Here is a 26,782-nt window from a genome sequence, read left to right as displayed (position 1 = left end):
CATGCCTGTTCATATCAGCTCCAAACACCGAATATTTTCTAAACTGTAAGCAGCAAAAAATTAATCAAACAATATATATGATGGTATTGAAATTGCAAACCTTAATCTCCACAAGAGAGGCAAATGAATGCCTTAAATTAGCATGATAGCAAGATCAAAATTTTCAATACCATAGATATAAAAAAATAGTAATGCAAGAATTAATCTCAGGTTTCTTATTTTCATGTGCAGATTATCTCATAAAAATATTAGGCCCCCTTGGCACCTTTACCAGAGCAATACAACCTATTCCTCCAATATCAACCGACCAAAACCTTGATAAAAATAAATACCTAACCCAGATGATCGCACAGGTTTTATAGCAAGCAAGAAGAGAATAGTACTACACGGGAATTGATATGATCGAAATCCATCAGTAACTCTATACGGTATACAACAAATTCAAACCACTAATCGCAATGAATAAATCAATAAACTGCTTCAAAGAATTGGCCCAATTGAGTGGTATTCTTGAACGAAAATGCCAAACCCGGCCCTCTCAAACACGAATTGGCACAAACCATCACAAAGGCCAGCCCAAAAATTACGATGCGCAAAACTGAGACATTTAATCAAACAGGGTGTGCTCATAACGCAAATAGACGTGCAAATGTTCATGCATATTATTCATATAACTCAGAAAAATAAATCCAGCAGAAAGACATTCAGAAATCACAACCCCAAAAATATAAAAGGTTTAAAATATCTTAAAAAATCACCTTATGGGTATAACTCCGTCTATGAGGCTTAGTAGCTGGCGACTCCATATATATTCGACAATTAAAAAAAGTTCTCTGCGGCTTAGGAGTGGAAATTTTAACAAAGAGAATAAATCTAGCTACCTCCAGTTTTAGCATATATTTACGTCCTGTACGTGAGTAGTATAATTTTTATTTTTCTTTAGTTTCTTTTAAATTATTTATGTTCACATTTTAATGTTTATCTTCATGAACATGTTTTAGCAAAAAAATTTATGTTTATTTACGTTCAAAATTTAGAGCTTATTTTCACGAACATGTCTAACTAAATTTTCAATTAAGGTTGAGGATGAAAAAATTGGTTTCTAGATTATCATATAGATGTTTTGCAAGAATAAATTATCATAAATATATTACCATGAATTGATGAGGTGAATTTCAAAATCTTAGTTCATTCTCCATTAATAATTTATTCATTGTTAGACTAATTTGCACCTTGAAAATTTATTTTTAATTCTTTTATTTAGATTAGTTTATTAGATTAATTATTTTTACTTTGATTCATTGATTGTTTAGTTCTTATTTGTTAATAACTCATTTTTATGAACTAGATTAGAATTTGCTTTGCTTATATTTGATTAGTTTTCTACATTTTTACAATTACATACTGTTCTCAATCAGAATGCATGAGAGAAGAGAACCTTTCAAGCCAACCAACCAACCAAAAATTATCGCTAATGATAATATAGTGAGTTTATCTATTCATTTACTTGCTGTAATTCAGATGCCGAAGCTAATCTTGGCGAAAATAAACTCAATTCTATCTAATTCCTTTTTTTCGGGAGAAGAGAATGGAAGAAATAGGAGGAAATTGAAGTCGTGGACCGAATTATGCACACCGACGATGAAAGGGGGGCTTGGTGTTCGTGATTTTGTGGAGGTGCAAAAGGCTTTGCATATGAAATTTGCTTGGCGTTTGTTATCACTTGATAATTTGTGGACTAGTTTTTTTAAAGCAAAGTATTTAAAGGAAGGGCATTTTTTCGAAACAACTAGCAGGAACTCAGACTCCATGTTTTGGAAGTCTATTTGCAGTGTAATGCCGATGGTGAAGGAACATATGGTTGTTAAAGTTCAGAAGGGAGCTGTTTCTTTTTTGTTTGACCTTTGGTTGTCAAGAGGGGTGCTTGCGACAGAGGTATCCATTGTCAATCAACCAAGGTTGGAGGTAAAAGACTGTTGGGTGGAGGGGAGATGGGATCGGGAGTTTTTGGATTCTTTAATAGCATCTGATGTGGGTGATGACATTATACGAGAAGTTCCTGGGAGAAGAGAGGGGTGTGATACTCAAATTTGGTGTCCTGGTGTGGATGGACAGTTCACGACCAAAACGGCATGGGAGGTCATACGGGTTACGCAGCCAAAGTTAGAAGGCCTGGACTAGATTTGGTGCAGCCTTATTCCAAAAAAAAAAATGTCAGTGTGTATGTGGAAGGCTAGATTTAATTGCTTGCCTGGTGAGAAGAGGGTGCAGTCGGTCGGTATCTCTCTGGCTTCAAAATGTGTCTGTTGTCCCAGTGGAGGGGTGGAGGATAGGGATCATGTCTTGTGCAAGGGGATGGTGGCGTCTGCTATATGGTGTCGTGCAACAGATCTTCTCAGCGTTCCTTGCATGGCTTTTGATGATTGGTGGGAGAGATGTAAAATGTGGTTTACTTGTGCAAAGAAGAAGATGCAGCGTGGTGTTTTGATAGGGATCATGCCTACGTTGATTTCTTGGAGACTCTGGAAATGGAGGTGTGATGCTCAGATGCAGGGGAGGTATGATTCAATGGAGGTGATATGGTTTTCGATCAAATATTGGCTGGTGGTCTTCTTGTCCAAGTTGCTGAAAGTCAAGGCTCTATCCAGCTTTGACCGTAAGCTTTTATCTGAACTGGACATACCAGTAAGAGAGGTGGTCCCGAGGATACTGAAACTTGTAGCGTGGAGTATGCCAAGTGATGGATGGGTGAAATTAAATGTAGATGGTTCCTGTAGGGGTAACCTAGGTAGTTGTGGGGGAGGTGGGGTTATTAGGGATGAGGGGGGCAGATTTTTGGCGACCTTTTCTTCTAAATATGGGATTGGTACCAATAATGAAGCGGAGCTAAAGGCGCTCATTGGTGGTCTAACTCTTTGCAAAGAGTTGGGCTTAGTCAACTTGGTTATTGAAAGTGATTCTATGTTGGTGGTTAAGTGGCTTAGAGAGAAGATGTGCACGGTGTGGTACCTGTGGGATTATTGGGAGGAGGTTGTACAGGTTTTGACTGGTACTGAATACTTGGTTTTACACCAATTTCGGGAAGGTAATAGAGTTGCTGATTTTTTAGCTAGACAGGGGGAGTAGGGGTCCGATTGTATCTATTGGACCTCTTGTGAGTTGCCTCGTCGTGCTTGTGGTTTAATTCGGTTGGATGCTCTGGGTTTGCCAAGTTTTAGGATATGAGTTTCATTCTGGGTTTTGGGTGCATTGGTTATTGTTTTGGTCTCTTTTTTGAGAATAATGAGGTTTTTTTTTTTTTTTTTTTTGTTTATGGACTTGTAACCACGGTTTTCCTCCACCATAAATGAGGTTTTAATAATGCGAGGAGGGGCACTTTGACATGTGACCCCAACTCTTTAAATAAAAGAAAGAAAGATATATATGGGATTATATAGTGATATAGTATTATGATAACTACTAAAACTACAGTGATTTATAGAATTATTTATATTTAGTGGATTACTAATAGTATTAATATTAGTATTAGTGTGTATATACATATAATAATATCAAATAGTGATATAGTATTTGATTATGTATCTTAGCAATGATATGCTAGTGATAATATGTTAGTGTCTAACTTATTTATATATTTGATTATATATGTTAGTGATAATACGCTTAGGGATATACGTTAGTAATAATATGATGGTCACACTTTTTATATTAGTGTACATGATCAAATGTATAGAAATGTGTTTATCAAAAATGATATATATTATAATTCATTATGCTATAAAATGTATTTATCCTTAATATATATAGTTTATATTAATAATATATGATCAAATGTTCAAATTTAAGATTAAGAATATATATCAAATGCTATATTAGATTCGAGAAAAAATATTTACAACCGTAAATTGTGCAACTGTCGTATAATCACTTTAAAAAAATGAATAAAATATGGGACCCATATGAAAAAAATTAATTTTTTTAATAGTAGACCATACTCTTTTTCAAAACGATTACACGTCATTTATACACTTTACGGTTGTATATAGAATTACTTGTAAGATTTAAATGATTAATTTTATGTTATATTAAATATTATATTAATTTTGTGTTATTAGATTATTATTATTCATGAATACTAGGATTTTAAAATTTATGTTATATTAATTACAATTTAGTATATAATATAAAATTATTTTATATATAATTATATAAATTATATATCAAAATGATACATAATATAAAAAATCATATAAAAATATTTTATATGATATGAAAAATTAAAAAATATATATGCACCCGTCCGATGTTAGAAAATGGAAAAGCGGAATGGGATCAATTTTGAGAAAAATAAAACCAATACTGGGTCAAACCGATTTTGAATCGAACTGAATCTACCGGTTCAGTCTAGTTTACAAGTTTACTGGTTTATTTTTTTCCCACCAAGACCCAATAAAAAGTTAAAAAGAAATTAAATAAATTAAACTCATCATTCTATTTTATGTTTTGCAAAGTTTTTATCATAAGCATTTTTTATTGTTGTTGATCAAATATACATTTTGTGGTCCATTAGACACAAAGAGATTATACAAAATAATTTTAGAACTAACGTGGTTTTATGTAATTCATCATATATACTTTACAATCTAACAAATCACAATTAAGTCAAATTAATTTTGTAAAATTACTTTTATATAATCCATTTGTGAGAGTATTTCTCTTTTTTATTAAAATAAAATATTATAATAATATTATAGGTTTTTCATATTTTACAGATAAATATTTGAAATATATATTAAAAACAAAGAATAAATGAAGCATATTTTAGTTTTAAAAGTTGGCGGCAACTAGAGTTAATTTTCATTAGCTACTTTTCACCTTGGCGCCGAATACTGGCTTCAAATAAAATCTCAATAGTCATTTGATTTTCAAATGCATTTCTATTAAATGCATTTAAGAGGTGGGGCATGCGGCAGTGGTGGAGATGGGAAGTCTCTTGGGGCAGTTCAAAGGGGGGACTGGGGACCGACTTTGGTTGATTGGTGTTGAGTACTGTAGAGTCTGGTCCACATCGCTCGAGCGGAGTCATTGGCCGCTCGAGCGAAATCAGGCAGAGTCGAACGCTCGATGTCAGCTCGACAGTGAGCTCGAGCAGGAGGAGTTCGCTCGAGCGGAGGCATTGGCCGCTCGAGCGAAATCAGGCAGAGTCGAACGCTCGACGTCAGCTCGACAGTGAGCTCGAGCGGGATGCGGAAGGGAAGTTCGCTCGACGCGCGCTCGACACGCCGCTCGAGCGAACATGCGTTTTAGGGATTCCGCCGTTTGAACTATAAATATGATTTTTGCCTCTTTTGTCTGTAATAGAGCAGCTACGAAAACACTGTGGATGAACAGTGTTGTGACCCATCTTGTAGTGTGATTCCTCAATAATAAAATCCTCTGCAGCTCCCGTGGACGTAGGCAATTTGCCGAACCACGTACATCTTGTGTCGTGTGTGATTGCGTGTGTGATCATTTTTCTCATTCGGTGTTATTTCAATTCAATTGTCATCGTTTTTCACAACAATTGGTATCAAGAGCCAAGGTTCGGGTCTGAGGAGAAACGATGGCTGGAGATGAATTGAAGGTATCGGGGATCGAGAAGTTTGATGGCACGGATTTTGGATACTGGAGGATGCAGATAGAGGACTACCTCTATGGGAAGAAACTTCATCTTCCACTATTGGGGCAGCAACCGGAAAAGATGGATGATGCTAGTTGGAACCTGTTGGATCGACAGGTTCTGGGGGTTATTCGATTAACCCTGTCGAGATCCGTTGCACACAACGTCATCAAGGAGAAGACGACGGCGGATCTCATGGCGGCTTTGTCAGGTATGTATGAAAAGCCGTCAGCGAATAACAAGGTACATCTAATGAAAAAGTTATTCAATTTGAAAATGGCAGATAGTACGTCTGTTGCACAACATCTGAATGATTTTAATACTATCACAAATCAATTGTCGTCTGTTGAAATTGAATTTGATGATGAGATACGTGCACTGATACTATTGGCTTCATTGCCAAATAGCTGGGAAGCCATGAGAATGGCTGTTAGTAATTCTGCTGGTAAAACTAAATTGAAATATGATGATATTCGTGATTTGATTTTGGCTGAGGAGGTGCGCAGGAAAGATTTAGGCGAGACCTCGGGTTTGAGTTCAGCCCTAAATGTTGACTCTCGAGGGAGATCACATGACAGGAATTCAAACAGAGGAAGATCAAAATCAAAGTACAGGGGCAAGAGCAAGTCGAGGCCTGATCAGCAGGCAACTTGCTGGAATTGTGGCAAAGCTGGCCACATAAAGAAAAAACTGCAAAAACCCCAAGAAGACGGAGAATGATAGTGCTAATGTGGTAACTGAAGAAGTACAGGATGCACTATTGCTTGCAGTTCATAGTCCAGTTGATGACTGGATACTGGATTCAGGGGCTTCCTTCCATACATCTTCCCACCGGGAACTAATGCGGAATTATGTTGCAGGTGATTTTGGGAAGGTATATTTGGCTGATGGTGAGGCTTTGAACGTAGTGGGGATGGGAGACATTGACATTGCACTCCCTGGCAAGAACAAATGGACCTTGCAAAAGGTCAGGCACATTCCTGAGTTGAAGAAGAACCTCATTTCTGTTGGGCAGCTTGATGAGTGTGGTCATTCAGTGGTGTTCTCAGATAGCACCTGGAAGGTCACAAAAGGGGCATTGGTACTAGCTCGGGGTAAGAAAACTGGTACACTTTATATGACTACTGGTGTAATTGACACTATTGCTACTACTGTTGCAGAGAGCACAGCAGATTTGTGGCATTGTAGGCTTGGCCATATGAGTCAGAAGGGTATGACGGAACTTCTGTCTAGAGGCAAGCTACCAGAACTGAAGACAGTTGATCTCGGTATGTGTGAGAGTTGTGTTATGGGGAAACAAAAGAAGGTCAGCTTCTTGAAAAGTGGCAGGATGCCAAAGACAGGAAGACTTGATCTTGTGCACACAGATGTGTGGGGTCCTTCTCCAGTTGCATCTCTTGGAGGTTCTCGCTACTATGTTACGTTCATTGATGACCATAGTAGAAAGGTATGGATTTATTTTTTGAAACATAAATCTGAAGTATTTAATGTTTTCAAAACTTGGAAAGCCATGGTTGAGACAGAGACAGGCTTGAAACTGAAGTGTTTGAGGTCTGACAATGGTGGTGAGTATGTTGATGGCGGGTTCAAGGAGTACTGTGCAGCTCTGGGTATCAGAATGGAGAAGACCATTCCTGGGACACCACAGCAAAATGGAGTTGCTGAGCGTATGAACAGGACCATTAATGAGCGTGCTAGAAGCATGAGGTTGCACGCTGGACTACCACCCACTTTCTGGGAAGATGCAGTCAGCACTGCCGTTTATTTGATAAACAGAGGGCCATCAGTTCCACTAGATTGTGGATTGCCTGAGGAGGTTTGGAGCGGGAAAGAGGTTAAGTTTTCTCACCTTAAAACCTTTGGTTGTCTTTCTTATGTGCTTGTTGATTCTGATGCTCGCAGTAAGCTTGAGACTAAGTCAAAGAAATGCTATTTCATTGGCTATGGAGACGAGGCATTTGGCTATCGTTTCTGGGATGATCAGGGTCGGAAAATCATAAGAAGCAGGAATGTGATTTTCAATGAGAAAATGATGTACAAGGATAAGTCGAGTACAGTTCCTGCAGTAGCTCCTCAGGAGTCCGAGTTTGTAGGATTGGATGACCTACCAGAGGTCACAGTGCAGTGTAGAGATGAGAGTGACGGGGAGAGTGGGTCCAGTACACCCATTCCTATTATTCCGCAGGCAGTTTTAGAACCGTCTACTCCTACAGTTGCAGTTCGCAGGTCAGTTAGGACTATACGTCCCCCATAGCGTTTCTCACCTACTTTGAATTACATTCTGTTGACAGATGGTGGAGAACCGCAGAGTTATGAAGAAACCTTGCAAGATGAGAATTCTAGCAAGTGGGAGCTGGCCATGAAAGACGAGATGGATTCCTTGCTAGGGAATCAGACATGGGAGTTGACAGAACTTCCATCAGGGAAGAAGGCATTACACAACAAGTGGGTGTACCGGGTGAAAACTGAGCATGATGGCAGTAAGAGGTATAAGGCTAGACTTGTTGTAAAAGGCTTTCAGCAAAAGCAGGGTATTGACTACTCTGAAATCTTTTCTCCTGTGGTAAAGATCACAACTATCAGGATGGTACTGGCTATGGTTGCCACTGAAGATCTATTTCTTGAGCAGTTAGATGTGAAGACAGCTTTTCTTCATGGAGACCTTGAAGAAGACATCTACATGCACCAGCCTGAGGGGTTTGTGGTACAGGGAAATGAAGGTTCAGTTTGCAGACTGAAGAAGAGCTTGTATGGCCTGAAGCAAGCTCCTAGACAGTGGTACAAGAAATTTGACAACTTTATGCACAGTGCAGGGTATATTAGATGTCAGGCAGATCACTGTTGCTATGTCAGGCATTTTGACAATTCTTACATTATTTTGCTGTTGTATGTGGATGACATGCTTATTGCAGGGGCTAGTATTGATGAGATCAATAATCTGAAGAAGCAGATGTCAGAGCACTTTGCAATGAAGGATTTGGGAGCTGCAAAGCAAATCCTTGGCATGAGAATTGTCAGAGACAGAGTCAGAGGTACGTTGAGACTCTCACAGGCTGAGTATGTGAAAAAGGTACTCAGCAGGTTCAACATGGACAAGGCCAAACCAGTTGGCACACCCTTGGGAAGTCACTTCAGACTCAGCAAGAATCAGTCACCAGAGTCAGAGGAGGAACGAGATTACATGAGTAAGGTTCCTTATGCCTCAGCCATTGGTTCACTTATGTATGCTATGGTTTGCACAAGACCGGATATTGCCCATGCAGTGGGAGTTGTGAGTAGATACATGAGTAACCCAGGAAAGCAACATTGGGAAGCAGTGAAGTGGATTTTAAGGTACCTAAAGGGTTCCTCAGAAACCTGTCTATGTTTCTCTGGAGAGAGCTTGGAGGTGCAGGGCTATGTTGATGCTGATTTAGCTGGAGATATTGACAACAGAAAGAGTACCACGGGCTTTGTTTATACACTTGGTGGTACTGCAGTGTCATGGGGTTCTAATTTACAGAAAACAGTTTCTTTGTCTACAACAGAAGCTGAGTATATTGCAGTGTCAGAGGCTGCAAAGGAGATGGTATGGCTACAAGGCTTCTTGGAAGAATTGGGTAAGAAGAATAAAAAAGGCACTCTCTACAGTGACAGTCAGAGTGCCATATTCCTTGCCAAGAATCCAGCATTCCATTCCAGGACCAAGCACATTCAGATCAGGTATCACTTCATACGGTCATTGTTAGATGACGGATAGTTGTTACTTGAGAAGATATGTGGAAGCAAGAACCCTGCTGATATGTTGACAAAGGGTGTTACGCTTGAGAAACTGAAGTTGTGTGCAACTTCAGTTGGTCTTCTAGAATGAAGACAGGAGTAGTGAGTTGCAGAGGTGGAGGATATCATGTTTGAGGAAGACGGCAATACAGCGAGTGTACCAGTCTCCAAGTGGGAGAATTGTTGAGTACTGTGGAGTCTGGTCCACACCGCTCGAGCGGAGTCATTGGCCGCTCGAGCGAAATCAGGCAGAGTCGAACGCTCGATGTCAGCTCGACAGTGAGCTCGAGCAGGAGGAGTTCGCTCGAGCGGAGGCATTGGCCGCTCGAGCGAAATCAGGCAGAGTCGAACGCTCGACGTCAGCTCGACAGTGAGCTCGAGCGGGATGCGGAAGGAAAGTTCGCTCGACGCGCGCTCGACACGCCGCTCGAGCGAACATGCGTTTTAGGGATTCCGCCGTTTGAACTATAAATATGATTTTTGCCTCTTTTGTCTGTAATAGAGCAGCTACGAAAACACTGTGGATGAACAGTGTTGTGACCCATCTTGTAGTGTGATTCCTCAATAATAAAATCCTCTGCAGCTCCCGTGGACGTAGGCAATTTGCCAAACCACGTACATTTTGTGTCGTGTGTGATTGCGTGTGTGATCGTTTTTCTCATTCGGTGTTATTTCAATTCAATTGTCATCGTTTTTCACAACAGATTGGGACTACTACTTGTGAGAATTTAGGTGCCAGGTCTACCATCCATCCATGGAAAATGATGGGATCTCTAGGCAATGCCAGTCGCTGCAAGAGGGCTTTTGGCGATGTTTCAGAGGTATCATTGTTGTTGTTCTTGTTATTACAACTCTAATTATTTTGAAATTATTAGGTTGGCACTTGATCGTGGAGGTAATAGTTATATTTTCAAGCACATTGATCATGTCGATCTTCTTTGGTTCCTAGTGAGTGCCAAAAAGTTTTTTGCTCTCCATATATTTCTTATTCAAAGATTTTAGTGTTTGCTCTTGCATGAGATTTTTCTGTACTAGCTTGATTGATTACTGGTGTGTGTGGTGCAGGAGAACGTATAAGGGAGGACTCCTCAAATCAAACACAAGATCATACGACCTGATTATATATTAGGCTAAAAATCTAGGTGTAGCAGCTAGAAATTTTTTGTAACAACTAGGCACATTGATTTTAGTGAGTGCCAAAAAGTTTTTTGCTTTCCATATATTTCTTATTCAAAGATTTTAGTGTTTGCTCTTGCATGAGATTTTTCTGTACTAGCTTGATTGATTACTGGTGTGTGTGGTGCAGGAGAACGTATAAGGGAGGACTCCTCAAATCAAGCACAAGATCATACAGCCTGATTATATATTAGGCTAAAAATCTAGGTGTAGCAGCTAGAAATTTTTTGTAACAACTAGGCAAATCACAAGTCAAAGTTTTGTGACTGTTAGACTTATTTTTAGCTTTCATTCCTAGAAGAAATTCAGTATACTTGTATATATTTCCATACAAACAATTGTAATAGTGTGTGTGAAATATTCTTCACCAGTGCAATAAGAAATTAAGTGTCAATACTTTCAAACTTCATCATGATATCAAGAAAGCCTTCCTCCCATGAGAACTTGATCCCAAACACTAAAAATACCCATAACTCGATCACAATCCCAGCATCTCCAACAGAGATCCCTCTTATTTCTCTCAATATCATTGCCCAGATAAATGAAAAACTCACACCCTCAACCTTTCCTCAATGGCATGCCCAGTTTGAACCCCTCCTCATTGGGTATAATCTACTTGATTATATTACTGGTAATAAACCTTGTCCCAACCCCACTGATCCCTCCATTTCTATCCTTCAAAGAACCCATTAAATAAGATAATATATGCTTATTCTCAGTGTCATTTTGGCTTCAACGACCACCACCATAACACCATTCATTTCCAATGCCAAAACCTCCCAAGAAGCATGGAAAAAATTACACACCACGTATACGAGCAAATCCTGCACTCGTGCAATGCAGCTTAAAGAGGAACTCACCTTGATAAAGAAGGGCAATCAGATGTTCAAGAATACTTGCACATTGTCAAATATCTTGCAAATGAAATTTTCCATATTGATCATCCTATCTCTAAAGATGATCTCACGCTCTACATCCTAAATGGACTGGGAATTGACTTCTGCGAAATCGCAGCCCCCATTTGTGCATGGGAACTCCCACTCACATTCGAGGAGTTACGTGACCTTCTTGTAGGTCACGATGCCTATCTATGATATCTTGAAGCCACATCTCAGCAGTTGGTCACCTCTACCAACTACTCCAATCGACGACTTAGTGCTAGCTCTTCTTCTGGAGGCCACAACTCTAAGGGCTTCTCAAAGCAAAATGGGTTTGGCCTTAACAATGAGTCTCAACAACAAAACTCCTCATTGGCCCAATACTGAAACAATGGTGGCCCACGAGAAAATAGAAAAAACAAACCCATTGGACAACATCGTTACACACCAAAATGCCAAATTTGTGATCAATTGGGTCACATTGCCAGTGGCAGAGCCACGTTGGGGCAGGGTAGCCCAGAAATTTGAAAAAAAAAATATATATGTTAATTTTTTTAATTTAATAAAATAAGATTAATTTATCATGTATTGGCTCCTCTAAATATTATTTTGGCCCATCCATAAAATTTAATCTAATATAAAAATGAAATAAATAAAACACATCTCATATAAAATAAAATACATATTTTTATTATAAATAAAATTAAAAAAAAAAATCTAACTATAACTGGTAGTATTTCTAACCTCTTTCCATTTTCTAAAAAATTTTATTCTCCAAGTTATGGATTACGGCAATTTGCCAAACTGCCTTTTACAGACTACATTTCCTTCGCACATGGCATAACACCATACTTTCACATCTCATTCCTCATATTTTGTTTTCTCCATTTTCGAACATCAAAACACATCTCGTTCTTTACATTTTATTTTTTTCATTTTTCAACATCAAAATGAAGAAAAAAGGAAGCAAAAAATTTTATCTACTCTGCTGCTCGACTATGAGGCGCAACACGACGACTATCGACGGACCATTTCCAATTTCTAGGACCAAAAGTTTTCTCACCTCCTTGCATCAACGCATGATCGCATCTCTCTCTCTCTCTCTCTCTCTCTCTCTCTCTCTCTTGCAAGTTCACAACCTCGCTCAATCACTCTCGCTCTCATAGACTCACTCTATCGCATTTCCACCCTAAAAGGTTCGGCCTTTTTATTTTTGAAGCTTCCAGATTGATGAGATCATGAGATAGTCAAATAGTCAAAGATGAAACTTGACCCCTTTTGTCTCGACATGCTTTTTTCTAATCTATTTGTTTTTCTTTTCTAATCATCTGCAGTAGTTACTCATGTCTCACAAAGTAACAATTTCGTAATATTATTTATTTATTTATTTAATAGATTAATACTTTTAATAGATTAATACTTTTATTTATTTAGTAGATTAATAATTTTTTTCTATATAGTAAACTAACATTTTATTATTTAGTAGATTAGCAGACGTATTTGATAGCCCCGGCCAGTTCTCATCTCACGGTCTCCCGGAGCACCATTTCCTTACACCTTACTCCTTTATCTATATGCAGGTATGTTTTTTTTCTTTATAAATATTTTATATTGGTATTAATCATATTTTATATATATATATATATATATTACATATATTAATTGTGTATGGTTGTATGCACTGATTTAAGTTGTTTTTTTTTATAGCATTATATGTATTAATAAATTGTTTGATTTTCAATTTTAGATTGTTTGATTTTAATTTGAGACCTTATTATTAGAATATCTATAAAGTTTATCTAAGTTTCTAATTTTATTTTATATGTTTCAATTTGATTTTAAATTTAGGTTCACGAATGATGTCTAAATTAAAAACTATTAACTTATTCTTCAAAAGAAAAGAAGTTGATCTTTCAGAAAATTTTTCTAAACTTCCAAGGATTAAATCTGAAGAAAATCCTGATCTTAACTCTCTAATTTTGGAATCTAAAAGAATTCATTTTACATCATCAACACTTAATTATAAAGAGATTGATATATCTCCTCTACAACGAGATCCGGGATTATGTCCTCTCTTGTGGAATTATCCAGTCAATCAGTATGATGAAATAAGAATAGCTTATTTAAAAATGGGTCCATATCAAATGCGTCGCTCAAAATATCCATTTTCTGGTTCTGAAAAGCATCATCGTCGCTTTCAAGTTTCATGGTTTGTACAATTTGAATCTTGGTTAAAGTATTCTCCATCAAATGATGCTGCATATTGTTTACTTTATTATCTTTTGGGAAATACTCAAGACCGGTCGAGTGAGATATTTGCTTTTACACCAACCAATACGAATTCGCCACAAAAGAGGTGCACGAAAGACACATATATACTCGCATGCGGACCATTCTTATTCCCCTCCCTCTCTCCCCCTGAGTTATTTTCCCCCTTCCTTCCTCCTCACTCGTACCATTCTGCTTCCCCTCCCTCTCTCTCCCGAGTTATCTTCCCCCTTCCTTTCTCCTCCATATTTTCTCCCTTCCTCTTTTCCACGAGTTCTTCAAGCATGTCCTCTCCCATTCCATTTGCAACACTTTTTGAAGAGTTCTCTCTCCCCTTCATTTCAAAGCCCAACCAACAAACACCACCCCCTCCCTCTCCCGGTGTCGATTTAACCACCCCCTCCCTCTCGCAGTCTTCTCTTTGAGTGGGTAAGTTTTCAATTTATACATTTCACATGCCAGTTTGTGGATTGATTTAGGATTTGATTTATGGGTTTATTTTTGCATGAATACCGACTCATCTCTACCATTTTTGTTCTGAGAATTAATGGGTTTATTTTTACATTTCATGATGAGCTCCATCCAGAATTAATGGACCAAGCATCCAGAAAAATGCTTTCTTTTTGTCTAGCTTCCATCTCTATTCTCTGCCGTAGTTAGTTTTTGAATGGCACACACCCACATAAACATACTTCACATGGAGATTGTTTAGTTATCTCTTCAAATTCGAAAGCATTGAATATTGGTACTTAAATTTAGTCATATATTTGTCACCCTGTTAAGTCATAAATTTAGTCATAGAAATTTAGTCATAAATTTATGGTAGACAGCATATGCTTAGCAATTTGCATGACATTGTAACAAAGTTTGCAAAAGTATTTTAGTGTACTTGATGTTTGCGTAAAATTTGATTTTATGTTAAAATCATTTTAAATGTGCTTCTACTAATTGAATTGATAATATGTCTTGAAATTGCCATCAATCTCATTATTTTGGCTGGGAAATAGTAGTTGAAAATGCATACTAATTTGTTCCTGTGAATGATATTTGATAGATTCACTATGTACATATGTACATGTATATGAGCATAGCTTTGTGGATACGTTTTTGTCTCCAGTCTTTATGAATTGTATTTATTTAAATTTGGTGGCATGGCTTCTCTGTTCTGTAAGTGTTTTTTATGAGTGGAAATGTATAATGGTGTTTAGTGGTGGGAGGTGGTTAATACACAAGCTTTTGTCCCAACAGATCCGAGAGAGCAGAGAGGAAGTGGTTATATTGTCAAGTGTGTATCTGCATTATACAATTGTAGATATCCCTAGAAGTAGTAAGTGTTATTTAGGATTTTTGGTAGAGAGGGTTCTGCAGGGAAAAAGACTAGTGTTGTCATAAATGAATTATCTTATGAATTATCCCACGTTGCACTTTTTTATTTTATTTTTTTATTTTTCTTTCTTTTGAACATTCAAAATTATGTGATTAATAGTTTCTTTTAATAATGAGTTTTTGCAGAATACTGAAACTCCTTCAAAGATCAACCTCATCAACTGCTTGTTTGCCATCCAACAACCATTATATGGACATGAGGTTGCTACTGAATATGGAAGAACTTGAGAGCAAAGATAGAAAATCACTTGCGCATCCTTGTGGAAAAAGAATGATAAATAAAGTGAATGATAATGTAAATCTATTTAAAGACTTTCCTCCCATTTTACAATGTGCATGTATGCAATATAGTTCCTGACTTGGATGGCACTTACGGATAAGTTTCACTAATGCATTCGTAATTACTAAATATGTAGAACATTCCAAGATATGGCCATAAAATCATCTGCACGCATATGCCTTCAAAAGCATGAAAGTGCTCAGGGTCATGTGCTCAGGTTTGTGGGAATTATGTGATACTGACCAATTAGAGTCTAGTATCCGTCAGAATAAGAGATAATACGGAAATCATCTAACTCAAACGATGTCTAGGCATCCATAATTTTCTTTCAAATCAAATCTACCTCTATTACACCACTATGTTAAATTAAAAAAAATGTTGCTTATATTAGACAAAGGAAGAGATAGATCTATAACCCAAACGATAAGATTAAAAGGGCATAAATAGAGTGCATATCCATACACACAAACAGAGTGCATATCCATTAGTTTCATACAAAAAGAGTGCATATCCATTAGTCTCATACAAAAAGAGTGTAGAATCCATAAGTCTCAGACAAATAGAGTGCAGCATTCATAAGTCTCACATAACCATATCCATCTCACATATCACTTGGCTTATAGTCATCTAGTTTGAGAATTTTTTTACAACCAAAACAATGAAAATGTCTAATGAGTCTAATGATCATCTGGCATATGAAAATTCCACGATGAGTCTATGACATTGCTGGGTCTTGCATATTCCTACAAACCAGAAAAAATAAAGATTAGAATAATTGACACAAAAAAAGTCAAGTTAAATAAATAAGATCAACGTAGTATCCATACATATCAAATGTGGTTGACATCGTGGTCAAGTTTGGAGAGAATATAGTGGAGCTTGGTTCCCCCATATTCCTACCAAAAAAAAAAAAAACATCAACCAACTAGCAAATGTCCTTCTTACATGCCAAGTAAAAAAAAAAATAGCCAAGTTAAAAAAATAAGATCAACGTAGTATTCATACATATCAAATGTGGTTGACATCGTGATTAGGTTTGGAGAGAATATAGTGAAACTTGGTTCCCCCATATTCCTACAAAAAAAAAAAAGCATCAACCAACTAGCAAATGCCCTCCTTACATGCCAAGTAAAAAAAAAAAAAAAAAAAAAAACCAAGTTAAAAAAAATACCTATGTAATGGGCATTTGCTTCTTACATGTCTTTATTGTTTACAAACGCTACATCGTCGCTTCTTTATTAGTATATTTCCCTTTGGATTCTTTTGTCGTAATGATCTAGGCCTTCCTTTAGAAACAATATGTGGCAGATCTTGCAATGAGAAATTGGAGACTATTTGGCTCTACATTTCCCTCCGTGTTACAATCGTCATCATTCATCAGTTGAAGCTCTTGATGAATATTATCTATTCTCCTAGAAGCATGCTCATATTTCTTGATAGATAGTGACCCCATCTCTGCAACCAAGTAAAACCATCTCATCAAACGATGCTTCATCACTAATGATGATGGGACTGTCTCCAATGGCCCCTCATCGACGCATATCCCATTCACGATGCGACTTTTTGCATTCATCATCCACCTCTCCAAAACATATGACTGCATTACACTATCCAAAACACTTTTCTTTGCCAAAACATGTAGGCTGTGCCGGCATAAGAAGCCAATAAATTCAAACTTACAACATGTACAAGAAATAGTGTTGTTCTCCCTACCAAGTGTTACTTCATATGCCGGCTTTTCTTTCCCCGCAATGCCCATCCAGGAAATTTTTCGACCATCTTCCTCATGTGTTTTGTGTGCCTTGAAGCGTTGGCTATTAAATAACTCATCTTGGAAGATCAAAAAGGATTTTCTTGTGTAGATCTTGGACGCTTCTTCTTCAATATTGTAAGAAGTTCTCATAATTGGTTTCAATGTTTTTGTCTTCACATCTTTCTCTTTCTCACTGAGATAACGGGTATTCAAAGCTTTATCATATTGATAGAAGAATTTACTTACCATCATATTTGACCGAACATAGTCTTTAAAAAACTTGTTTATACTCTTATTTCGTTGAGTTGTGGACATTCTAGTGCAAAATGTGCTTTTCAAGTAAGCGGACACCCACTTTGATCTCCTGGAATAAAGATTCTGCAATCAACTATTTTCTTCCAACTTGTACTTCAATAACATATCAGTCCACTCTAACTCTAACTCCTCAATAGTGAATGTCTCATGAATACAATGGTTAAATTCATGTTGAAACTCTGGATATTTGTTATAAACATGATATAAATGTTCAGGAACTTTTTGTAAGAGATGCCATAAGCACAATTTGTGAGTTGTATTGGGCAATATCTCGATAATGGCTTTAGCCATTGACTTATCATCATCAGGTATTATTGTAAAGGGAGCACGACCAAGTATCGCTTCTTGCCATGTCTTCAATAACCATGTGTAAGACTCGGCTGTCTCATTTATCAGTAAAGCACATCCAAACATCATAGATTGATGATGATGGCTAACCCCAATGAATGGAACAAAGGGCATCTTGTAGCGATTTGTCAAGTATGTAGCATCAAATATAACAACGTCCTCAAAATACTGATATGCTGCTCTTGATCTAGCATCTGCCCAAAAGCAATTCCCCATCGACCTATCTTCATTAAGTTGGATCAAATATATGAAACCTGGATTACGTTCACTTTTCAAAAAGTACTCGTATAATTTTTGTGCGTCTCCCTCTCCAAGAAGCTGCCTCCTTCGATTGCCCAAATAATTCTAAACATCTTTAGCAATGCAACCAACGTTATAATCACCACCTGACTCCTTACTCAACACGGATATTATTTTCCGTGTTGGTATCCCTTACTCATTTAACGTGCCTATCAAATTTTTTTGTATTGATGTCACCCATCTATGCCCGCGAAGCAAACTTGTACTTTAGGTGTTAACAACTCATGATTATGCTAAAGTACAAACTTGGACACAACCCATTTGTCTCCATCCTTCTTTATTATCATCATCGCCTTACACCCACACTTTGTTTCTGCAGCCTCAGGTCTTGCTCTTTTTTAAAGTTTAGAATTATAACGATGGGATCCTTCTCTTGATCACACATACTCTACATAAATTAATGATCTATCTATATTTGACAATCGAGTATGATTTGTTTGAATGCTAAAACCAGTTCGTCTGGAAAAGGCTTTATAGCAACTATGTGCATCCTCTATATCATCAAACTACAGACCCACATACGGCTCCAAATATGAAAATGACATCGTATGACCTTCCTTGGGCATATTCTAATCTTGTTCAACCTCACCGTCCTCTTCAATCATCTCAACTTCATTGGCAATAGAATTACAACTGTCTAAAATCTCAACATGATCTCTTGATGTACTTATCATTCACTCAACCTGATATGATTTATAAGGCAAGAATAGCTCAATAGACAATAAAATTAAGTGTAGTATATATAGCTCAATACAAAACTCTAGAATACAAAAAAAAGATTTCAATTTAAAACTCGTTAGAAAATCACATGATGTATATATATGTGCTGCTACTATATGTGGTGCACCACACAAATTGAAACAAAAAATGACAAGGAAAGGACACAATTTGAAAAAAAAAATGACTAGGAAAGGTCATGAGACCACTTAGTTTGCTTTATAGACCAGACATGTATAAGGGCCACAACACATTTATCATCATAACAAATAATTCATACATAAAAATAATGTTAGATAAATTAATATATATGATCTTTAGATTTTAAAAATATAATCGTTTTAAGCTTTCATATAATTAACAAAAAAAAAAAACTGCACATTGTAAAATAAAAAAAAATAAAGAAATTATAAAAAAAGATAAAAAAGAAAGAAAGAGAAATGGCTACATACATGTTTACCTTTCATATGATTAAAAAAAAGAGTTGCACATTGCAAAATACAAAAGAAAAAAATTATAAAAAAAGAAAAAAAAAGGAAATATGGCTACATATAGGTTCACATTTCAGATGATTAAAAAAAAAAGTTAAACATTGTAAAATAAAAAGAAAAAAGATTATAAAAAAAGAAAAATAAGAGAAATGCCTACAAGTTCACCTTTCAGATGATTTAAAAAACAAAGTTGCACATTTTAGTTTATTATATTCATAAACCCTAAAATAATTGATAGATTTGTGAGATAAAACAAGAATAAAAGACTAAACAAACAAAAAGTTTTACCTTTTGTAAAGTTTCACCAACACAGAGCCCCATAAATCTTGAAAGCGAAACACCAAACCCCATAAATCTTCGGAAACCAGAAGTGTAGAGAGAGAGAGAGATGGTCCAGACGGATAGATTAAAGAAGGAAGAGCAGAGCAGGTCACGTGGGTGGGAAACCAAAAAGTGATTAAAGTCATTTTATCACATGTGTTAAGGTACATAAAGAATCATGGGGAGTAACCTATGTGTTGTACTTGGATTGGCTAGTGTAAAAGCTCCTTACTCACCCGTCCGGCTCCAAGTGGCACTCTTATCTTTTTAGAATGAAAGTATCTCAACGTTCTGGATGAGATGTATTTACTGTCATGGAGGTTGGAAGAAGATTAATAATGGAAAATACTGTGCGTTTTTTAATCATATTGGGGAGGATTGTTGTTTTTGTCGTAATAATGCTGTGAAATCTTGTGAGGATTTATTAAAACAATTACATCATATTGATAAAGTATTGAACGCACAAAGTTCTGAACAATTTCTCAACAATCGACTCCGAGTAAAAACATCTATTGATGTTGTTCAATGGCTTGCATTTCAAAGATGTGCTTTTAGAGGTCATGATGAGACCCTTGATTAAAAAAATTGAGATAATTTCTTGGAGATGCTTAAACTCTTGGCTTCCTATAATGACAAGGTTGGAAAACTTATTTTGGAAAATACTCATAAATCTTCAAAGTATACTTCACCCCAAATTCAAAAAGATATTTTGGAAGTTCTTGTAAAAAAAGTAAGAATTAAAATTTGTGAAGATGTTGGAAATTCTCGATTTTGCATTATTGTTGATGAGGCACGAGATGAATCTAAAAGGGAGCAAATGACTATAATATTGAAATTTGTTGATGTTGATGGTTTTATACAAGAATGATTTTTTGATCTTGTACATGTTAAAGATACATCGGCATTGACTCTAAAGAATGAAATATCTGCAGTTTTTTCTCGTCATTGTCTTGATATTTAAAATATTCTTGGGCAAGGAAATGATAGTGCTAGTGATATGTGTGGTGAATGGAACAGAATGTAAGCATTATTTCTTAAAGATTGCCCATATGCATAACATGTTTATTGTTTTGCTCACCGATTACACTTAGCATTAGTTGCTGCATCTAGAGATGTGGTTTTTGTTCATGATTTTTCTCAAATTTAAATTTTATTATCAATGTGGTGGGCGCTTCATGTAAATGTCATGATGAATTGCAAGCTGCTCAAGCAACATATACTGCACATATGATAGCGATAGATGAACTTGAAAGTTAAAAACGAGCTAAACAAATTGGCACTGTCATACGAGCTGGTGATTTTCGTTTGGATTCTCATTTTTATTCTATTTGCAGTCTACTGTGAATGTTTGAAGCTAATTGCTCTGTGCTTGAAACCATAATAAAAGAATGATACACTTACTCTCAACGAGGAAATGCAAATGATGCTTATAAAATGATTATCTCATTCCAATTCATATTTATTTTACATTTAATGAAGGAAATCATCGATATTACTGATTTTTTTTGTCAAGTTTTGCAATGAAAATCTCAAGTTATTTTGAATGCCATGAATATGGTTTCTACTACAAAATGACTCATTATGCAGGTTAGAGAAATCTGCTTGAGAATGTTGTCTGTTTTTCCAAGAAATTTGATATTGACATCCTAGAATTGAGCTCTCGTTATGTACAAGGTCGTGGTTGTCATCAACAAGATCACATTACGATAGAACATCATTATCATTTTAAAATATTTAATACTACTATAGATTTTCAAATGCAAGAGCTTGACAATAGATTTGATGAAGGAACGACAAAACTTTTAAATTTTAGTTCAGCTTTGGATCCAAATGATAGATATAAATCGTTTAATATTGATGATATATGTTATCTTGCGGAAGAGTATTATCCTCTTGATTTTTCTGAGAATGAGAAAATCAATTTAAGATTTCAATTGAAGCATTTTGAAGTTGATGTGCTTAACAATCTAAAGTTTCAATATTTGATATCTATTGCAGATTTATGTCGAAGATTGATAGAAACAAAGAAATCAAAGATATACTAGCTTATTGATAGATTGATTCGTCTAATTTTGACTCTTCTAATGTCTATAGCAACCAGTGAACTAGCATTTCAGTTATGAAGATTGTTAAAGCAAGGCTTCGTAACAAGATTAAAGATGAATTCTTAGCAAATAATTTAGTTGTCTACATTGAAAGAGAAATAGTTAAGAATTTTGATTTAGATTCAATATTTGATGATTTTGTCTGTTTAAAAGAACGCAAGTTATAATTTTAGGCACTATGTATTTTTTTTCTTTTAATATATTTGTATAAATGTCTTTATATTATTTTAATGATATATTGTTTTTGACATATCAAATACTTTTTTAATACATAAGTTGTATTAAACGTATTTTATTTTGTACTGTAAATCTTCATATCAGATTATTATATATCGTAAAAAAAAAAATTATATAAAAGTAGAACAAAAAATATGTTATGTATATTGTTCTAATTTTGTTTGGCCTTCCTAGAGTAAATTCCTGGCTCCACCACTGCACATTGCTAAATACTGTCCCTGTGTGTAGTTCTCTGAAGCAATGGCAAACTGTGCTTCAACATCACCAGCCCAAGACACAAAATGGCTTATTGGCTCGGCAGTATCCCATAATATCATTGGTGATTTGGCTAATTTATCAGCTCATTCTAAATATGATGGCACTGACAAGGTTGTAATTGGTGATGGTTCAGGTTTGCATATTTCACACATTGGTTTACATACGCATCTTTTATTTAATAATACTCTTTGTGTTCTTAATATATGAAAAAATATTATTTTTTTTCCATCATTTTACAACTCAAAACCATGTTTTTGTTGAATTTTATCTTTCTTTTTTTTTCTTGTTAAGGATAAGATCACGGGGACGGTTCTACTCAAATGTGCATGTGAAAATAGTTTTTACACCCTACCAGAGTCAATGGTGAAATCTTCTCTAAAAATGGTTGCAAACGTGCGTGAACGGGCATCTGTTGATAGGTGGCACAAAAGTCTTGAATGCCTGTCTAATAAAATTGTTCATCAACTTGCTAACTTTTTTTCTCTTCCAATAATAAAAGCAAAAGTTTCTCAACTTTGTACTTCTTGTTCAGTTAATAAAGCATACAAACAACCATTTTGGTCCGCTAGTCTCAAAGTCATACACCACTTGACTTGATTTATACTAATGTTTGGGGCCCCTCCATTTTTGTTGGCATTGATGGATCTCGCTATTATTTGATTTTTGTTGATCATTTCATAAAATATATTTGGTTCTAGCTTATGGAAATAAAATTTGATGTTAGCATAATATTTCCTCAATTTAAACATCTCATTGCAACCATATTTCAATAAAAAATCAAAAGCATTTATTTGGATAATGGTGGTAAATTTTTGGTTTTAAAAAAATATTTTTCTATTTATGGAATAAGTAATTACACCACTGCCCCCATAGACCCTAGCAAAATGGTGTTTCTGAGTGTCGTCACCATCACCTAGTGGAAATGGGCCTCACATTATTACATGATGCTTCACTATCCTTGAAATATTGGCCTCATGTTTTTTCCAATGCTACATACCTTCTAAATCATCAGCCAACACCAATTCTAAACAACAAATCACCATTTGAAACATTATTTAAATAGACACTCAATTATCTCAAATTAAAAAAGTTTGGTTGTCTAAGCTTTCCAGTCATTCGGCCTTACAATACCAACAAACTTCAGCCCAAAGCCATTACCTATCTATTAGTGGGCTATTCGTTGGCCCAAAATGCATACAAATGCATTGATCCAAAAACCAAAAGAGCCTATCAATTTCGGCATGTCCTCCTTAATGAAAACTAGAATGATCCTCATGACAACCGAGAGTCTTTGTCATCCTCGGTAGCTGCTCCACTCATCAATGTGTCGTCTCCACCGCAACCTCCACTAGTGACTTCGGTAGAGGATAACACTTCTACATCACCTCTAGGTAATGCCTTTGTTTCTATTTCTTCTAATTTATGAAATCTAGACTCTGTTCATTTGTGCCCTAATTTCTCTTCATCACATGATAGTGAGGGATTCTCATCAAATACACATGTGCTTCCTATCACACATGACACAACTTTATACATAGATTCCACATCGATTCTCTGTGACTTACTTGGAAACAAATTACTCGAACCCACTACATGACTACTCAGTCAATGAACAACATCCATAAACCCAAAGAACTAAATTTAACAACCAAACATCCCATTCCAAATACCATTGAACCAAGTTGTGTGGGCCAAACACTCTGTGAAATACATTGGAGAATAACAATGTTAGAAGAACTCATTCACTCATGTGCCACGGAACATGGGAACTGGTTCCCCTACCAAATAACTGTAAACCAGTGGATTGCAAATAGGTATTTCGTATCAAACGCAAAACTGATGTGTCTATTGATCACTTTAAAGCGAGGCTTGTTGCTAAAGGTTATAATCAACACTCTAGGTTGGACTACAAGGAAACTTTTAGCTCCGTTGTGAAGCCCGCTACTATTAGAACTTTTTTGACAGTTGTTGTGATGCAAGGATGGCATTTGAGACAACTTAATATTAAAAATGCATTTTTGAATGGACAATTGACTGAAACAATATATATGGTCCAACCCCCGGGATTCAAAGATGCCTCAAAACTTAAGGATGTTTGCAAGTTGAATAAGGTCATCTATGGTCTCAAACAAGCTCCTTGAGCTTAGTGCTTGGCACTAAATGTGGCAATCATGAATCTTGGTTTTAAAAATTTGAAAGTGAACTCCTTTTTGTTCATATATCATCACAATTCTATTTTGTGCAATTTATTAGTATATGTGGATAATCTAGTTATCACCGGTAGTGACATGAACTTTGTGTCTTAAATCATTGAACAATTTGGAGTTCAATTCTCTTTAAAGGACATGGGCCAACTTCATTTTTTTCTTGGGAATGGAAATCATTTCTACTAAATCAAGTCTCTTTCTCTTACAACATAAATATATTCGGGACCTCCTATTTAAAACCAACATGACGAGTACTAAAGAAGTTTCTACTTCGCTGTCTACAAGCATAACTCTAAAGTTGGTTGATGGGACAATATCCTTTAATAGTACTGAGTTTCGAAATGTCATTGGATGTCCCCAATATTTGTCTCTCACTCGTCTAGACATTTTTTTTAGTAAATAAACTCTCACAGTTTATATCATAAATCCACAGTAACTCATTGGGTAGCTGCAAAGAGACTCATCTGCTACTTGAAGCAAATAATCTTTCATGGCATCCACACAAAAAAAATTCTAGTTTTGATCTCATAACATACTCCGATGTTGATTGGGCGGGAAATTTTGATGATTGTACATCCACCTCTGCATACATAAGCTTTCTTGGACCAAATTCTATATCTTGGAGTTTAAAAAAACAAAGAGCTGTAGCAAGATCATCGACCGAAACTGAATATAGATCCCTTGAAAATGCAACTTCAGAAACTGTGTGGCTACTATCACTATTCAAAGAACTCAGTTTACCAATGGAATCTTCACTGAAACTGTTATGTGATAATTTGAGTGCAACTCACCTTAGTTTTAATCAAGTACAACATTATCAAATGAAGCATATTCAGATTGATCTACATTTTGTTTGTGATACAATTCAACATGGCATTCCCAATGTTCATCAACACTCAAGATCAGCTTGCAGATTTATTGATAAAACCCTTGTCACAACAATGCACAAATTCTCTCAAAAACAAGATTGGCTTAGTTGATGACAAGTCCATCTTGCGGGGGCGTATAAAGGAGGATAACTGAAATCAAGCATAAGATCATATAACCTAATTATTAGGTTGAAAATTTGGGTGTAACAGCTAGAGAAATCACAAGTCAAAGTTTTGTAACAGTTAGGCTTATTTTTAGCTTTCATTCCTAGAATAGATTTTGTATACTTGTATATATTTCCATACAAACAATTGTAATAGTGTGTATGAAATATTCTTCAAAAGTGCAATAAGAAATTCAGTGCCAATATTTTCAAACTTCATTAGAATTGACGGTAGATGATTCATTAGAATTGCGCTTACAAGAGTGCAATTAGAATTGACGGAGATTGTGATATTCTATTTGGGTTACTAGAGAATGGATCATTCTTTTATATTACATTTTGAAAATTAGATAGTTTCATTGTATCTAGAAAATTTATAGTTTATGTATTACTTGGAGAATGACCAGTTTAGGCCTTACTTTCTCTTAATTGTTTTTTTCCCTAATACTTTTTATTAGTTTAGAAAGAATTTTTTTTTTTTTTTTTTACTTGTATTAGTTTAGAAAAAGTTTAAATAAATAAAATTTTTTCCATTTGTGTGTGCCTATTTTTGTGCATTTTTTAATTTTGTGGATAGTATATTGTAAATTTAAATTGCTCAACTGCCAATATTTGTAAGTGCCGAAAATACAATCTCGAAAATGTTGGGAATATAATTTATCGGCATTTGTAGAAGTTGGTAAAATAATGCTCAATTATTGGCATTTGTAAGTGTCAATAATAGTCTCCAAACGCTGGGACCAAAGAAATTTACCAGCACATGTAGATGTCAATAAAATAAAACTACATATATTCATGGATATCAAAAAAATAAATAACCGACTAACAACTTCATTTTTGGCATTTGAAAGCTTCGATAAAACAATCTAGAACACTAGGAGTATAAAAATTTGCCGACGCTTGTAGATGTCGGTAAAATAAACTACCTCGATTGGTAGGTGTCTATTTTGGTGTTGACAAAATAACTACTCAATTACTGGCATTTTTAAGCGCCAATAACATAGTCTCCAAAATGCCAATACCAAAATAATTTACCGGTGCTTGTAGACGTCAGTAAAATAAAAAATGGTTACCGACATTTATAAGCGCCGATGACACAGTCCACAAAATGTCAGGCACAAGAAATATTAACAGCACTTGCAGAAGTCGGTAAAAAAATTGTTGGGGACGAAACGATTGGTTGCCAACATTTGAAAATGTTGGCAACATAATGCATAAAACGCATGTAACAAAAAATGGATGGTACTGGCATTTACATAAATGTCGGAAAATAATATTCCCAACCCTTATG

The 26,782-nt window shown here is 35.8% G+C and overlaps 1 protein-coding gene across 1 annotated transcript; it reads right to left on the bottom strand.

Moving 5' to 3' along the window:
* Positions 1 to 16,694: 16,694 nt before the first annotated feature.
* Positions 16,695 to 17,408, bottom strand: LOC122306479 (protein FAR1-RELATED SEQUENCE 5-like). The gene has a single exon (XM_043118909.1). The coding sequence runs from the start codon at positions 17,406 to 17,408 to the stop codon at positions 16,695 to 16,697; it is 714 nt and encodes a 237-aa protein (XP_042974843.1).
* Positions 17,409 to 26,782: the final 9,374 nt, after the last annotated feature.

The sequence above is a fragment of the Carya illinoinensis genome, chromosome 4, assembly GCF_018687715.1.
Source record: "Carya illinoinensis cultivar Pawnee chromosome 4, C.illinoinensisPawnee_v1, whole genome shotgun sequence".
NCBI classification, from domain to species: Eukaryota; Viridiplantae; Streptophyta; class Magnoliopsida; order Fagales; family Juglandaceae; genus Carya; species Carya illinoinensis.
Note: the sequence above shows the minus strand (reverse complement) of the source record. Positions and strands in the feature narration are given on the sequence as shown.